Here is a 16,201-nt window from a genome sequence, read left to right on the forward strand (position 1 = left end):
TCACAATGATGTATCTGTGTGCGGATTTTTTTTTTTTTTTTCCTGATCCAGCTTGAGATTCTGTGGGCTTCCTGGCTTGTCTTTTATCAGTTCTGAAAAATTCTCAGCTATTATCTTTTCACATATTACCTCTGCCTCATTCTCTTTCCTTTTATGACTCTGATAACATGTTAAAACTGTTCTACCCTCCATGTCTCTTCATCTGCTTCTTATTTTCCGAGTCTTTCTTTGTGTTAGATTTTGGTAATTTCTTTAGAATTATGACCAAATTTGGAAAAGAACCAAATAGAGCATCTAAAAATGAAAACTACAATAATTGAATTTTTTTAAGTCCAACAGGTGCGTTTAACAAGATTAGACCCAGCTAAGGAGAGATTTTTAAAACTGGAGTATAGGTCAGAATGTTTGCTTCTGCTGGGTACTTTGGAGCAGTACAATTTCAAGGCCATGTTAAACTAAATTGTCAGCTGAAAGTTTGTCGGACCAGTGTGATTTGTGCTGCAAAACTTTGTGAAGCTCACCGCCTTGTGGTTGTAAATTATCAGGGGTTAAATTTCCCTGCCTCCATTCAGTGTTTGGTGTGTTTTTGTTTGTTTTTTTTTTTCTTGAGACAGAGTCTCGCTCTGTTGCCCAGACTAGAGTTCTGTGGCGTCAGCCTAGCTCACAGCAACCTCAAACACCTGGGCTCAAGTGATCCTCCTGTCTCAGCCTCCCGAGTAGCTGGGACCACAGGCGTGCGCCACAATGCCCGGCTAATTTTTTCTATATATTTAGCTGTCCAGATCATTTCTTTCTATTTTTTTTTTTTTTTTAGTAGAGATGGGGTCTCGCCCTTGCTCAGGCTAGTCTCGAACTCCTGACCTTGAGCGATCCTCCCGCCTTGGCCTCCCAAAGTGCTAGGATTACAGGCGTGAGCCACCATGCCCAGCCTCCATTCAGTGTTGAGCTTCAAAGTAGGCAGTTTTCCTTAACCCCCTTGGGGTTCAGGTGGAGCAATTTATTTCAAGTTCAGTTGCACCGAGGGGTGGTTCTTTGGGATTCCAGCTTTATGGGCTGAGGTCTCCCATATTTGATTCCTTATCATGAGCAGGCCCTGGACTTTCTTCTTTATCTCCCTTGGACTTGAAAGTGGAAGCTCATTGTATCTTTCCTTGGGCAAAAGCTAGCTTCAGAGCTTCCCTGACTTCTCTGGGCTTCTTCCTTCACTTGGATTTTTTAATTTTACACAGCTTTCCTGGTTGTTTTCAGCAGCTGAGTACTTCGTCTTTCATGCTACCAGAAATGGACAGGTGTCTAATTTACTTTATTATGATACCCTTCACAGCATTGTTGCTGAGCAACTCAACATTGTTGCTGAAAATCCGTACCCGAGTGTCCTGGTTCTGTTGGGGTGTATGCGTGGGGGAGTTCTAGCAGCCCCTCACCTTCCTCACAGTGCTGTGACTTCCTTTTTAGGAATAAAGATATAAATGGTGTTTACATAATCTAATCTGGCCTGAAGATGGGTTGTAGGTTTTGCCTTTAGAAAGTAGTTTTGAATCTCAAATTTGTGGGGATTTTCTTCCATATACGTATAGACACTAGTTGAACACTTAAGTGACTCTTCAGTGACGTTAGTATTTACGTATCATTGTATTGACAGGGATGTCGGGTGTTCCTTTGAGAAGGGGGCTTAGAAGCCTCTGCTTCACTTTTTCCTGAAAGCTGCTGCTTTCTGCAGGACAAGTGCTGCCCGGTGTCATCGGGTGCCACCGCCCGTCCGCAACACACCTTGGCTGCGCTGACGTGAGGCAGGGCCGCGCTGCTCCGTCTGCCATTACAGCAACCTCAGGAGAGAGACACCAGTTCCCATTTTAATCATGAGGAAATGGGGGCCAAAGAAGGTGAGTAGCTTGTCCAGCCGTCTCCATTCGGGAACTGGAGACCAGGGCTCAAATCCCGGTGTTACAACTCTCACTTCCTTGCCCTTGGCTTTTGCCTGTTCTGTCTCCCTGAGGAAAGTGGCATACCTTTTATGTATAGGTGTCATAGGTGTGTGTGTCACAATTAATGTTTGTCACAGAACATTGTGTCTCTACGAATTGGTCCTTAGCTTGTCATTCTGCTGTATTTGTTCTGAAACACGTATGAAGTGTAAGGTGACATTCAGCTGTCACATGGGGCTGTGAGGAGCCGTACACTGGCTGGCCGTGGGACACAGCAGCTCCTGCAAAGAAAGAGCCGAGTCTAGTGCGTGAGACAGACACGGCAGCCCCGCAGGAGATGGGCAAGGAGGAGCAGGCCCCAGAGAGCACGGGGCCACTGCCGGGGACGACCTGGGGACTCGTGCGGAAGGAACCGGTGCTGCCAGGTGTGTGAGGAGGGGTCACCAGTGGCGGAGGAGGTGCAGGATGGGGGCGTGCTGCCGGGGGTGAGGTCAGTGTGCCTGAGGAGGGACCCTGGGGGCGTCTCAGGGGGACAGGAACCCACTCAGGCCCCAGGCAGCCGGAGCCGCTCACTGAGACGGCAGCCCAGGGCTGAGTTCCCAGTTCAGCAGGTCCAGGGTGGGGCCTGAAATGCGGCTTTCAGACAAGTTCCTCGGCCCTGGAGGAACTGCCTGCGGGGGAAGGGTGGCCACCAGCGCTCTCCTCACAGTGCTCAAGGCAGCGTCCCAGGCACAGTCCAAATTATGTGCTGCCCCTTCTTTAGCTGAGGCAGGTGGATACTTCTGGAAATAACGTCACAGGAAATTAGGGATGTCATTGGATTTAAAGACCTAAAAAGTGGTGCCATTCACCCAAAGCTCAGGTATCCTCACTGGTGTCCAGGTTTGCCCCACAGACACCTGAGCCCTTGTCATGCACCGTCTGCTCCACGGGGCACCGCAGGGGCGACAGGCGGCAAGGCCCTGAGGCCCAGCCTTCGGCTCAGTCCAGCGGCCGATAGCTGTTGAGGCTCACATTGGAAACCCAGGTCCTCGGTCACACTGGCCACATTTCAGTGCGAAGTACCCACGTGTGTATAGCGGCTCCTGCACCGGACGGCGGGTGTTCCCTCCCCACAGAGTGCTCTGCTGGGCAGCGCCGGCCTCGTGGGAACGGCGGGCGCCGAAGCATTGCCAGGCTTGAGCTGTGGGCTCTGCAGACGCAGGGCAGGGCTCTACGGGCTGTATGGAGGCTGGTCGGCAGGTGGCGAGTTGTCTCCTGATGGGTCACGGTTGGTTACAGATGGAACTCCTCATTCTACTCTTTCCCCCTCACTGCTGCGCTTGTCTAAAAAAGCTGTAACAAGAGAACCTCTGGCATCATCCCGCTGGGCCCCGTGGACACAGGAATGGGCAGCCTGGAGGGGCGGGGGGCGGGGGGGTGGCTTTCCTCTGGTGCCTCAGTTCTTTTCCTTCCACTCCAACTCCCCGGCTCTCTCAGACCCCCCTCCGTCAGTGCTCAAGTGCGACTCACTGCAAAAGAAGGGGCCCCATCTAGACTGCGTTCTGCAGACTGCTGTGCAGGAAGATGTCAGCAGGGGCCCCCACCCCCCGCGCCCCAGGAGAGACTGGCTAGCCCCGCAGTAAGGGGCCCTCACAGCCTGGTCTCACCAGGGCTTCCAGACTCACGTGACCATGCAGTACACACTAATGGTATCTTTTGGGGAGGAATGCAGAACTAGACACCCCTCCTGTATAGCTGTTTCTAGTCTTGCATTAAGTCATCAGAAAGCCCTTTGTCGGAATGTGTTGCCCGCTGTAGATGCCAGCCCCTTGCCCAGCCCCTCCTTGGAAGGCTGTGCCGGGCCTGGCAGCCTCGTCCCCACATCCCGCATCGGCCCGCATCTCTGCACACACACAGCAGGCAAGGCAGGGGAGCAATGTGTTCTTTTATTGATGCAAGTATGTCCAGTCACACCAAAGCTGACGTCCTGCATTATGGTACAGCTTTATAACCGGAGTTCATCTCAGAATACCAAAACATCAAAGTTAGGGCATGTATCAAATTGGGAAAATAAAGTAGCAGACGTAGACACTGTTTCAAGTAGGTACTAGAACTTATCACCTGTGAAGTGCACGTGGATGTGAAGACCCTTTAACACATGTACAGAAAACGCTCTAACACTGTATTCCAAATATATATTCTCAAGTTTTAAGCCTTTATCTCAAAGGCAAACAAAGCAATATGTACTATCCATATACAGTCTGTACTAGGTAGGATGTGGGAAAGTGCAAACACACTGTGATAATACAGTGTAACTATTCTTGCTCTGCCCAAGGCCACCTCCTCCCCAGGGCAGCCTGCGCATCTCCAGCCTCTCCCAGAAGCTTTGGGAAGTGGGACCTGGCACGTGGAGAGGGACAAGGGTGAGGAGTTCCCACAGGGAGACGCACTGCCTCCGGCTTTCTGAGGGAGGGCCGTCCTGTCCCACGTTCAGTAAGGCCCAGGGCAATCGCCAGGAGGTCAGGCATGGAACAGGGATGTGCTCCTCTAGGCTGGGTGCGCAGAAATGCCTCCCAGTGTGGGGCAGTTCTAGCTGTTCGGGCTCCAGCAGTTCTGGCCTGGCGGACTCTGTGTCTCGGATTCCAATTCGGGGAGGGGACAGTCGGTAGACCACCACCTCTCGAGCTGTGTCCCTCCCTCTGTACGTGGGCTTCAAGAACAGCTCTACACGTCACTGTCCCGGAGCCTGCTTTGCATTCTCTTCATCAAAGCTCATTGTCTTTCAAATCGATGACTCCACAACTCCCTCCCTCCCTTACATTTTGGATTTCTTCATTTCTAAATGTAATTGAAGAATGACCTGCCAGACTCTTTCTCACAGAAAATATACTGCCGGGTGCCCTTGCCCCTCCCTGACCCCACAAATCCCTGACAAAGGAAAATGAAAATGTAAACTTTGGAAAGCCCACACTCAAAGGGCTTCCAGAAGTGTGCAGATGAGACCTCCGGGCCACCGGCCCCGGCAGGAGCCTCCAGGCCCAGGCCCGGGAGGGCCGGCGCCTTGCGCGGAGCAGGAAGACAGCCCCAGTACCCTCTAAGGCACTAACCCCGACGTCAGAGACACTGGCTGGAGAGGCGTCCAAGCAGGCAGGGCTCACGTTGGTTTTGGTTGGGTTTTTAAAAATTTTTTTTTGTAAGATGTTAATAATCAAAAGTAGAAAATAAAAATCTACATTTCATCAGAATAAGACGCTATCATGGATGCCATCTCCCATGATACTCTTTCCCCCACCCTCCCCAAAGCAGGGCCCTGCCCTGTTCTTTAAAATAAACAAAAAAACTTTGTAAGTGCCAAAGGTTGATGCATGAAATAATTACCATTTTTTTTCTCATAAAAGTTATATACAAAACGGACCCCAACCAGTGAGGCCACCTCAGCTCAGCCTGCATCAATCAAGGTTTACACCCGGTGCATACGTGTGCTCCATCCGCTCTGCAGCCGCGCCGGCGCCTCAGGCTCTGTTAAGGAGGGTGGTCCTAAAGGTGGACAGGACAGGCAGCGCTCAGGCCCCCGAGCAGGCAGAGAGGCAGGGGCAGGGCCTGGACCCAAACCCCGGCCTCGGCCTCGGCCTCCTGCCCACCAGCGCCCGGGGCCAGCGGCCCTGCACCGAGGCCACCGAGGTGTCCCATGCCCACCCGCAGTTCTCCCCCTTCCCCGCAGACTTGTGTTCCTGGAGCTCTCCTACCTGAGCGTCTTCCAGCTGTCCTTTTCCATGTGGTTCTCGGGACCTTCACTTTCAAAGGAGGCGATGAAGAGAGCTGAGAGACAGGAAAGGCCCTCAGAACCCGTGTCCCCATATGGCATCTGTGAACACCCAGTTTTCCCTTCCAGGGCAGCAGCTGCACCCAGGACAGGAGGACAGCCAGAGCGGGCTGGGCTGTACACAGGTCTCTGCTGCATGGGGCTCCCAGGCTGCCTGTCAGGGACCCTGGGAAGGCTCCTCGCCCTGCAGCACCTGCCTGACCCTTTCTGGCCCTTCTGAGTGGCCTTGGAGCCTGATCCTCTGTCCTTCTGCTCCCTGCCCACAACCCACCATCACACACGCTTGCCCCATGTGGCACGGAGTAGCCACCAGGGCAACCCCCAACAGGTATGGGGCCTGGACAGACAGGGTCCCTCACCCTCCTCGCTGTAGATGGGCGCCGTGAGCAGGTAACTCTGAATCTTCTTATCCTTCTCGAAGGGACACTCTACCTGCGTCCACGTCATGAACTCATGGATCTGTCTGGAGATCTCCCAAAATTTCTGAAGGGGAAAAATCCAACTGATGTTCATCTGTCGCCTTACCCTCCAAACCTTTGGTCAGCGCAGGGTACATGAGTCTTGGCCTCAGTCTGCTGCTCACTTTGCTGGTCCCAGCAAGATGGGACAGTGGCCCTGCATGGCTGAACCCATGGCAGTGGTGGCACGTGGTGTGGTGTTAGAGCCAGCAGCTGTCCTCCAAGGCCACTGTGTCCTGCCCTCTGCCTGGGCCATCAGGCTGGCAGCAAGGTCCCCTGTGCAGGGCCTGAAGAGGGCCTCATCTATGACCCCGGCCTGAGGCAGGCACCCCGGCCACACCCAGCCCATCAGCACCAACTAGAGCTTGTCAGATCTCCCTCTCCAGGGCCTGTGTAGGATCCACAGCTCCCATCCTCGCCTGTGTGAAGTGGGATCTAACAGCCATGGCCCATCACCTGCCCAGGCACCTCTGCCGCACCCTCCCATCCTTGGCCAGGTGCCCTGAGCCCCACCAGGCAGATTCTTGGCTTTCGTCTGGAATTCCCTGCCTCTGCCTCCCCTCTGCCCAAGGTCCTCCTGACTCCTTCTGTCTCCCTGGTGAGGTCAGGCTGTAGCCACGGTCCTGAGTAAATACGGTTCCCTGTGACTCCCAGCTCTGTAACCAGGTCATCCACCCAGAAGGACAAGGGTGGATCACCTCACACGCCACGGTCAAACGGCACCCCTGACCCCTCTGCCGCTTTCAGATCTGAAGGCCCTTCCGAACCTCAGGCAGGGCTCAGGAGGCCCACAGACCCTCCCCCAAGGCCACCGCCTGGCAGCCACAGTAGCGCAGCCAGTTTCTGCCTGCCCTGTGTGGTGCTGGGGCCCCGGGAGGCTGAGCTCACCTTGAAGTTAATGTGCCCATTGGGCAGGTGGTTGGTGTGGATTTTGTGCAGGAAGTAGATGTCCTTAACGAAGAGGTTGAACACAGGGATGACGATCTTCTCTCGGCTGCTGTTGGCCATCTGGGACCTCTGCGTGGCTCCCTGCAGGGCCGTGCGGTAGTTGCAGAAATTGCTGGATGGGTCCATGTGGTGCTGTGGGCACAGGGAGGCTCTGGTGAGTGTCCCAGGCCAGCGCCCCTCAGACCTGCTCAGGACGCTCCTCTGCAGGGGCCGGAGCCGGCAGACACAGAAGGCGTCTTCGTCCTGGGCAGCCCAGGAGTACGCGCAGGGTGGGGAATGCCCAAAAGTACCTGGTTGAGCCCCACAGCCAGGGGTTTCTAGGTTTCAGTCCCAGTGTCTCTGGAAAGCTGGACAGAAGTGTCACAGCCTTGCCTGCTGCGCCCAGCCTCTCCCTCCTGCCTTCAAAACTTTCCTTTGCTCCTCTTCATGTATCACCTCTGAGACCTGAGCAACCCCACAAGATACAAGTGTTTTGCAAAAAATGGATTCCAGGATCAAATGCATCCAGGTAAGGCTGCAGAGGAACTTGTCTGCCAGCCTCTGGGCCACCCAGACGTCCAGGACCAGGAGAAGGTGACCAAGGAAAAGGCCAGCCAGGCTCTGCTCACTCGTGCTGTCCACCTCATGACTTAAGGCCCCACTTTTGTCAAACTCTTTATTAACTGCTCTCCGGAACTTGCCTTAGGCGATGCTGGGTCCAGCAGAAGTAGCAAGAGCCTAGCCAAGGAGAGCCTGAGTACCCACCACTCAAAGACGACAGCGCCAGGCCAGCAGGAGCCGCCGGCGCTGCGCTGGGAAGTCCCACCCCACCGTCAGCACCCTTCCAGGCCATGCAGGGCAAGGCTGCGGCAGGGGCTCATGCCTACCTCCAAGATGTCAAACTTGGCCGTCTTGACTTTGGACCAGGTTTTCTTCAGCCGCGCCACGGGACTGAGGTTCATGCCAGCTACGAGGGACAGCAGGTGGGGTCAGGGCCGTGGAGGCAGGCTGAGGGCCGCCCCCACTGGGCACCCGGGCACTCACAGATGATGGCCATCATGGAGTTGAAATTCCCGATGTTGAAGCACTCCCGGGCCACGTCGATGAAGAACTCCAACATGCGGGTCCGGTGCTTCTTCTTCACCACCTGAAAGGCACAGGGCGGCCTCAGCACGGCACCACCAGGGTGCTGGCACCAACCCTGCTCAGCTTTCTCAGCCGTGAGGAGGGCTGTCTGCCCAGCGAGGCCCGACAGGGGCAGGCAGCGCTGGGCACAGAGGAAGCACAGGACAGGGTGTCTGTCGTCACTGAAGGAGGCACCGCCAAGGCCCTGGCAATGCAAGGAAGACTTCGTGCATTTACTTTTAGAGTCCCCTCACCTAACTTCAGGTGAGGCGGGAGTCAGCACCTCACGGGCTGTGGAGACAGGGCACCCCGCCGTGTCTGCTGTGGGGCGTGCTTACCCGGCACACCTCTGTGGCCACCAGCATGCTCAGGCAGTTGAACCAGTTGTCGTAGGCCTCCAGGCTGTAGGTCTTGGTCAGGTCCCCTCGGCACTGTGGGGACACAGCAGGCCTCAGGGAACCTGGAGAACCCTGCTTAGACAATGAAGTCCCCATGGCTAGCTGGTCCCCCAGGCCACAGCTCGGCCTGCTTCATGGCAGCCCAGACCAGTCCTCACTGCCCAGCGCGGGGCAAGGCTGGGCCTCCAGGCCAAGCCTGCAGCTCCCCTGTGGGTCACCTGCGCAGTCATCCAGGACCTCTGAAGCAGGTACCCGTGGGGCCAGGGCCACATCTGTCAGGTCACAAGCCAGTGCTCTGCAGGTGCTGGGGACATGCTGGGTGAGGCCCACACCTGCCCTGCATGGGCCGCAGGCACCAGGCCGGCCAGGCATGTGGCATTGGCTGGGGACCCAGAGCATGCCACAGGCCTCTGCCACTCACCCTGTGGTTGTCCAGGGAGTCCATGTGGCTGATGATCTGCATCAGGTCCTCAGGGTGGATGCTGCTGACCCTGTCCTGGGGGCGAGGAGACAGCAGGGGGAGGGTCAGAGCTGCACCGGCTGTGTTAGGAGCACGGGGCCTGCTCAGGGCACAGGCTCTTGGCCTCCTCCCATGCCAGTCCTCCATCCTGGGGCCACCACGGTCCCCACTGCAGGACAGCACTGCCCCAGTCCTCCCTTTCACACAGGGCTGCCGTGCTCCCGTTCCAGGCACAGGGGCACCTGCTGCTCAGGTGGACGCGCCCGTCTGAGGCTGCGGAGCTGGCTCCCCCACCCATGACCCAATCTGACTATGGGCCCTCCAGCATTGTGGCGAGAGACACCACGGTCTGGTGGCCCTGCACAGCAGCAATGCATGCCCCGCTTCCTGCACGTGGCAGCACTGACCAGCTCGATGTGAGTCAGCTGCTGGGCCAGCACGAGGGGGTCGCAGCACACGCCCAGAATGTCCTTCTGGGCGGCCGGTGGCTTGGTCTTGAGGACGGGCCCTTTGTCCACAGCTGGCGGCCGGAGTTTCTCTCGCAGCTCCTGGAACTGGCTCCGGGCGGCCAGAGACAGCAGCAGGCTCTGCGTCATCTGGGCAATGGCCTTCTTCACTGTGCCATTCTCCTGTGGGTGTCAGGGGTGACGAGGGTACTAGTGTGGCCTGGCAGCAAGGCCACCACCACTCTGGGGAGACCCATATCGCCTCCAGAGATGTGCCTGACCAACAGGAGCCCACACCCCCTATCCAAACCTGCCATGAGCCTTTGGGCCTTCGATGATAGAGCAGAGTACAGCACCGGCTCCTCTGAGGGCTCCTGGGGAGGCTGCTTCTCACTGCCTTCCCATGGGAGGAGGGGCCCCCAGAATGGAGCAAGGCATCGGGAAGAACTTCACCCCTGGTCAAGAGCCTCCGCCCCTGAGCAGGAGCAGCCTGGGGTCCCTGTCCCCTCCTGAAGCTCTCCCTAGGCCTCCTAAGCCCTCTGGGTGGACAGGAGCTGCTGAGTACATGGAATTTTGGCCCAGGCTTCTCAGGTCCCCCGTCTATACACCAAGGGCCAAGGTTGAGCTGGGAGCCAGGAAAGGCAAACAGACTCTTACAAACTCTTGATACACCCCCACTCCAGGGACAAGGGTGCCAAGGGCCAGCAGTGATCTCAGCTGCCATGCTTGCAGGGTTCTTGCATGCAGTGTCATGGGTGAGTCTGGCCAGCAGCTGACCAACTGAGCTGTCATCTAGGGGTGAGGGAGGTTGAATAAAGCCACCCAGCAACCCCCTTGGGGGAGTGACAGGGAGGGGACCCCATATGGAGCTGTCCCTGAAGATGTCACCCTCCTCAAGGCAGACCTCTCACCCACTCATATACCCAGGGAGCCTGGCCAGGGCTGAAGAAGCACTAACCTCATCACACTGGGTGACACGGTGTGTGATGGCCTTGAGTTCGGCCATGGCCTTCTCGTCCTGGAAATCATAGGGGAAAGCCTCTGTCCACTCCTTCAGAAGCTGCACGATCTTGGCTGAGAAGGACTTCAGCTTAGCCTGGGGCAGGGTGGGACACAGTGAGGCCCCATGGGCCAGAGTAAGTGGTGCAAGCTGCCCCCACCCCCAAGGCCTGTGCTGGGCACATCCCCCACCTGGGTACCACCTACAGTTTCGCCACGCCTGAGCCACCTAGACTCCTGTTTGTTAGTTCCCCTTAAGTTGGCTTTCTTTCTCACTTAAACTCATTCTCAAAAAACCTACCCCATCACCACATGACATAGAAAACTGCTATAATTAGTAGTAATAGCTACCCATACAAAAAGCAGTCAAAACCAAGCAAAATCAGGTTAGATGAGGCTCTCATCCCCTTCCTCTCCATTAAAAACAGGTTGGCAAGTGCTGGGGAAAGGGGTGGAGGGTGTGATCCTGGCGGGAAGCTATGGGCGACCTCGTGTCAGGAAAGGCGGCCCGGGAACCCAGTCCTGGCCCAGTCCATGCATGCACAGCCCGGGCGCCCGCACCCCGCACAGGGCCGAGGGCGCAGGGCGCGGCGCGTCCATGCTCAGCCCTCTCGGCCACGCCGGCTCCAAATGCTCCGAAGACAGCCGCGAAGCCTCTGCCCCGGGGAAGGGAGAGGAGAGGGTGCCAAGCGCTCGGCTGCTGCGACACCACTGACCCATCGGGACGCCCCCAGGGGCCACGAACCCTCCTGCGCCAGCCGAGGCTCCCCGCAGGCCCTGACCACCCCGCCAGCCCACCCGGACCCTTCCGCCCACACCGTAGGCCCCGACTACCCCCGCGACCCGGCTCCCGCACCACCCAGCCCCGACACCCGCACGCTCCTGCGCCCCCGCCGGACCGCCTCGGACCGGCCTGGTTCCAGCCCAGACCCCACGCGCCCAGCCCGGACCCAACCCACATCTCCACACCGGCCCGGCCTCACGCCCTGCAGGAACCGGAACCCGCATTCCCGCCTCAGGCCACGCGGTGCGTGAAGGCCAGCGGGCTCGCCCAGGGGCTTCCTCTCTGGCTCCTCCGGACCCTCAGCCTAGAATCGCACCCCCCCCCCCCGCCCCGGGCACCCGTTCTCGCTTTTTTCCACCTGCCCCCTCAGGAGCCCTTCCAGACCCCCAAGGTGCAGCCGGAGCCCGACTCCGCCCCTGCACGCCCAGCCTGCGGCCGCCCCTCCGGCCACACCGCTTGGCGCCAACACCGAGCAGGCTGCGGGCGGCCGGCACTCTTGGCCTCCCCTGCCAACCTCCGACGGCAGCAGGCCGGGCGGTCACCAGCAAACCCGGCGGGCCCAGCTCAGCGTAGCCAGCACCGGCCGTGAGGCCGGCCACCAACCCGTGCGTCCCCCACGACGCCAGGCCAGGCCAGGCCGGCCCCCCCGCCCCTCCCCTCCGCCAGCCTCCCACCCCGGTCGGCCCCCACCCGGCCCCTCCCCGCCCCTCGGGCCTCCGTGGGGCCGCTGTCCCTGCTCCTCGGGAGGGCCAGAGCCCTCCCAAACCCCACGCGAGCGGCGGCCCGGACCGCGGCAGCGCCCCCTCGCAGCCTCACCTTTTCAGGCCCGGCCTCCAGCTGCTGCCGCTGCTCCAGGCAGATCTGCCCCACACGGGCCAGCAGGTCGCGCGGGGGCACGAAGACCCGAGAGCTCAGGAGAAACGTGAAGATGTACGTCCTCTGCAGACGGCCAGGACAGGGCGAAGGGCCGGTGAGACGGGCGAAGCGGCCCGGTGGGCTCACGGCGCCGCCGGTCCGGGGCCGGAGCCCTCGCGCCCTTCCCGCGCTCCCGCCCAGTCGTGCTGCGCCCCCGCGCCCCACGAGCGGCTAACCCAGCCTTGGGCGTGCGTGGGACCCACGACACTCCCTGCGCCAGGCTCCAGGCCTGCGGCTGCTCCGGACCCTGCGGGGCTTGGTTCTCAGCCAGGGGCCTAGCGGGCAGGGGCATGGCTTGCCGGCGGCCAGAGCTGATCAGAGGAGTGGGGCTGGGGCCTGACCAGCGGGAGCGTGGTACGGTGGGCAGAGCCGACCCGGGGGCGGGGCCTGACAAGTGGCGGGGCAGGGAACGGACCTGATCGGAGGCGGGGCTTGATTGAGGCGTGACAAGTGGACTGGCCTACCCAGGGGTATGCCAGTGGGCAGGGGCCTGACAAGTGATCCGGCCAGCCTCGGGGTGTGGCAAGTGGCTGGAGCTGACCAGGGGGCGGGACCTGAGAACTGGGTGGGGCCTGACCAGAGGCGTGGTGGGTGGGGCCTGACCAGAGGCGTGGCGAATGGCCAGAGCCGGTCAGTGGGCGTGGCCTGATCAGGGGAGTGGCTGGCCGGGGGCGTGGCATGTAGGCGCAGCTGACCGGTGGGCGGAACCTAGCCAGGAAAGGGGCCTGACCGGGGGCGTGGCAACTGGGCAGGGCCTGACCAGCGGAGGTGTGACATGGTGGGCAGAGCTGGCCCATGGGCGGGGCCTCAACAGCGGGTTCGTGGCATGGTCTGCAGAGCTGACCTGTGGGTGGGTCTCACCAGCGGGGACAGGACATAGTGGGACCCCGCCCCTTCTCTGACCAGCTATAGGCCTTGACCCCAACCGCCACACCAGGGCTCCTCCATACCATGTCCACATGCCCCCTCTCCAGGATCTTGACAGTCTGGACTGAAAGGCCATGGGGGTCACGGCCGTCAGTGCCTACCGGCTGTTCACACTGCCCAGCCTGTGGACAGGGGGGACTTGGGGGTGGGGGGCGCTGTTGGGTTCGGACCTCACTCTGCCCCACATGGCTGCTGTACACTGGGTGGCCAGAACCCTCTGCCGCTACTCCCAGCCCGAAGAACCAGGTTTTCCTTGCTCCAGCTGCTGGCCCGCGCACCGTGGGAACGCAGGCCTCCTGCAGCAGGACTCAGGGGACTTGGGCCCCACGCAGCCAACCCTGCAGCATCGGGGCTGCTCTAACCTCCCACAAACTCCCTGTGACCTGCCCCAGGCTGTGCAGCACGGCCACTCGGGGGTCCCAGGCAGCAGGGGAGATTCTCAGGGTACCCCTTCTAAGCAAACGGCTTAGATGTGGAGGGAAGGCTCACCACGGAGCTCTCAGCCAAAGGCAGGAGCAAGGGAGAAGCCTGTGCAACTCTAAGGAGGAGCTCGGAAACTACTGATTTGCGTGTGCGAGCAAGTATCTGGCTGCCCATGCATGTAGGGTGGTGGCAATGAGGGAAGGGCGGGGTGGGGGAAAGAGAGGACCCAGGGGCTCAGCCGAAGAGCCAATGCCCACCTGGACGCTCCTTCCCTACTTCCTGCCCCTGCCATCCCTCTGATCTCTCCTGGGAAGCAGGTCAGGATCCCAGGGCAGTGTTCTGGGGACTACACTGGACTCCTCTGGGGCAGGCTGATGAGAGGGGCAGCTCCTCCCACAGGCCGGCCTCCTTCAGGGCCTTGGGCCCAGCCCTTGGCTGTGTGCCCAAGCACTCAGAGGGCGCGCGCGCGTGTGTGTGTGTGTGTGTGTGTGTGTGTGTGTGCCAGGTTTACGGGATGGACAGATGGATGGATGGAGGACAGGACCACGCAAAGCCAAGTCCTCCCAACCCTGGGCAGGTGGAGGAGGCCCAGCAGGTGGGGAAGCCAAGCTGACTCGCAGGGCCAGCAGCATGACTGCCCTCAGGAGGGAGAGGGGGCACAGGGGGGCAAGACGCCCCCCCCCCAGAGGAAGGATGCTCAGCTCACAGAAGGGAGCAGGCAGGCAGCAAGGCCACTGTCACTAAGAGACGTCAGAGGAAGGGAAGCCCCACTTGACAAGGGAACGCTTTCTCTCTTTTGAGAATGTATCTAGGAAGCCATCTTGAGGCCAAGGAGGAGGATTTGGGTTGTTGAAGAACCACCTGCTCTCCAGTCCTGCTCCTCCCTGTCTTGGGGTCTGCATGGGAGAGACGGGCGGCAGCCGTCCCCTTTTCATCCTGGACCACCTGGGTTTATGCAAAGAACAAGCTTCCCAGCCCAGCCACTGGCTCCAGGACTCAGACCTGCCTCCTCAGCACCCTTTAAACTACTACTCTTCCTCCCCAGGGCCCCGCCCAGAGCTCGGGTTCCTGGAGCCCCTGCACCTGCAGCCCTGGGGCAGCAGCAGGGAAGTCACTGCAGGTTCCTCAGGCGCCTAGACTGGGTGGGTGGGTATGTGCGGAGCACAAGGCAAGATAGCACCGAAGCGAGGCTGGGCCCCACCGCCCCACCCCTCCGCAGGCTCCCCCAGCTGTGCAGCTCTGCCTGGGCCTCCCTCCCCGTCCCAGAAGCAACCTCCCCGGCAGCCTGGGTCCCGCCCATCAGCCACACCGCCCAGGCCCCGGGCACTCACGTCAGGGTAATAGTCCACCCTGGGGACCAGGTGCTCCATCAGGGCCTCCAGGGACCCGGAGACGAGGCGTCCCTCTTGGAAGATGAGGTCCCCGGAGCCGCCGCCGGCCCCACCTCCCCGCTCCCCCATGCCGGGCTGCGCCTGTCCGCTACAGCTGGGCCCGAGGAAGCTGGAAAAGACGACGGACGTCTGGGGCATAGTTTCCTGGAAGAGAAGGAAGAGGCAGTGAGGGCGCAAAGGCGCCTCCACGGGCCTCCTCCCAGGCAGAGGTGTACGGTGAGCTCCAGCAGTGCCAGCCAAGGGCACCCCAACCCCCGGGGCGGGCTCCACGGTGGTCCCCAGGCGCTGCACATCCAAGCAGTGTTTCTTCAACACCTGCTCCCTGCACACCAGGCCTCAGTCCAGGGGCCTGGGGTTCCACCCGGCGGAGAGGAGAACTACGAAGAAAAGACGGGAGGACGAAGAGGCGGCAGGCAGCGTGTGGCCAGGGCGGCCCAGGATGCGGTGGGGTTTGAACTGCTGGTGTTAGCCCTGCAGCTCCAGGGATGAGAAAGGAATATCCTAGGGACAGTGAGGGACAGTGGGTGCCGAGGTCCTGACCCAGTGTGTGTGCAGGGCTGAGCAGAGAGGGGGGCTGGACACATACATGAGGAGTGCTGTGGGGAGGGTGTGGCGTGCTGCTTCTCTGAGAGACACGGGACCAGTCGGTGTGTCTCGCCACAGCCCAGCCAGAGACTGTCAGGTCAGGTGGTCGGGGAGCAGGGCTGACCCCACACTGGTGGTCCCAGGCTGGGCAACTGACCGGCACGAGGCCGGGCGTGAGGGCAGGGCTTGGGGAAAGATCTGGAACTTGCTTTTGGACTTGTGGCATCTGAATGCCCCCGAGATGCAGATGTCTGAGCAGCTGGGCAGCAGCGTGATGGGCCTGGCGCTCACCCTGGATTGCCCACTGTGGCATGCATGACCCACTGTGACAGGGCTCGAGGTCCCTTCCTCACACTGCAGCTGGGAGCTCTCGTGAAGTCCAGGGGAGTCCGAAACCCTCTGGGTCTCAGTTTCCCCACTGCCCCAGACAGCCAGCCACACCTGGGAAGGACCAAGTGGGGACGAGGCGATGTGGCATTTGCCAGCCAGGACCTCTGAAACTCATGCCTGAGAGACCAGTGTGGCCTATCCTGGCCAGTCACTCCCTCCCCACCCTCGGAGGGCAGACAGGCACAGGGCATAGGCGGCTGGGGTCAGGCGGAGGAGCCGGGCCTCCTGCCACGGCGGGGCGCA

General features: G+C 59.9%; 1 protein-coding gene across 1 annotated transcript; it reads right to left on the reverse strand.

Moving 5' to 3' along the window:
• Nucleotides 1–5,205: 5,205 nt before the first annotated feature.
• Nucleotides 5,206–15,139, reverse strand: RASGEF1A (RasGEF domain family member 1A). Its single transcript, XM_069460540.1, has 12 exons — nucleotides 14,924–15,139; nucleotides 12,144–12,266; nucleotides 10,503–10,640; nucleotides 9,506–9,727; nucleotides 9,060–9,134; nucleotides 8,579–8,671; nucleotides 8,160–8,262; nucleotides 8,003–8,082; nucleotides 7,077–7,268; nucleotides 6,090–6,213; nucleotides 5,654–5,726; nucleotides 5,206–5,444 (listed from the first exon to the last, which is right to left on the reverse strand). Exons 1-12 carry the CDS (start codon nucleotides 15,119–15,121, stop codon nucleotides 5,420–5,422), a joined length of 1,446 nt encoding a protein of 481 aa, XP_069316641.1. The 5' UTR covers nucleotides 15,122–15,139; the 3' UTR covers nucleotides 5,206–5,419.
• Nucleotides 15,140–16,201: the final 1,062 nt, after the last annotated feature.

The sequence above is a fragment of the Eulemur rufifrons genome, chromosome 28 (genome assembly GCF_041146395.1).
Source record: "Eulemur rufifrons isolate Redbay chromosome 28, OSU_ERuf_1, whole genome shotgun sequence".
In the NCBI taxonomy this organism is placed as follows: Eukaryota; Metazoa; Chordata; class Mammalia; order Primates; family Lemuridae; genus Eulemur; species Eulemur rufifrons.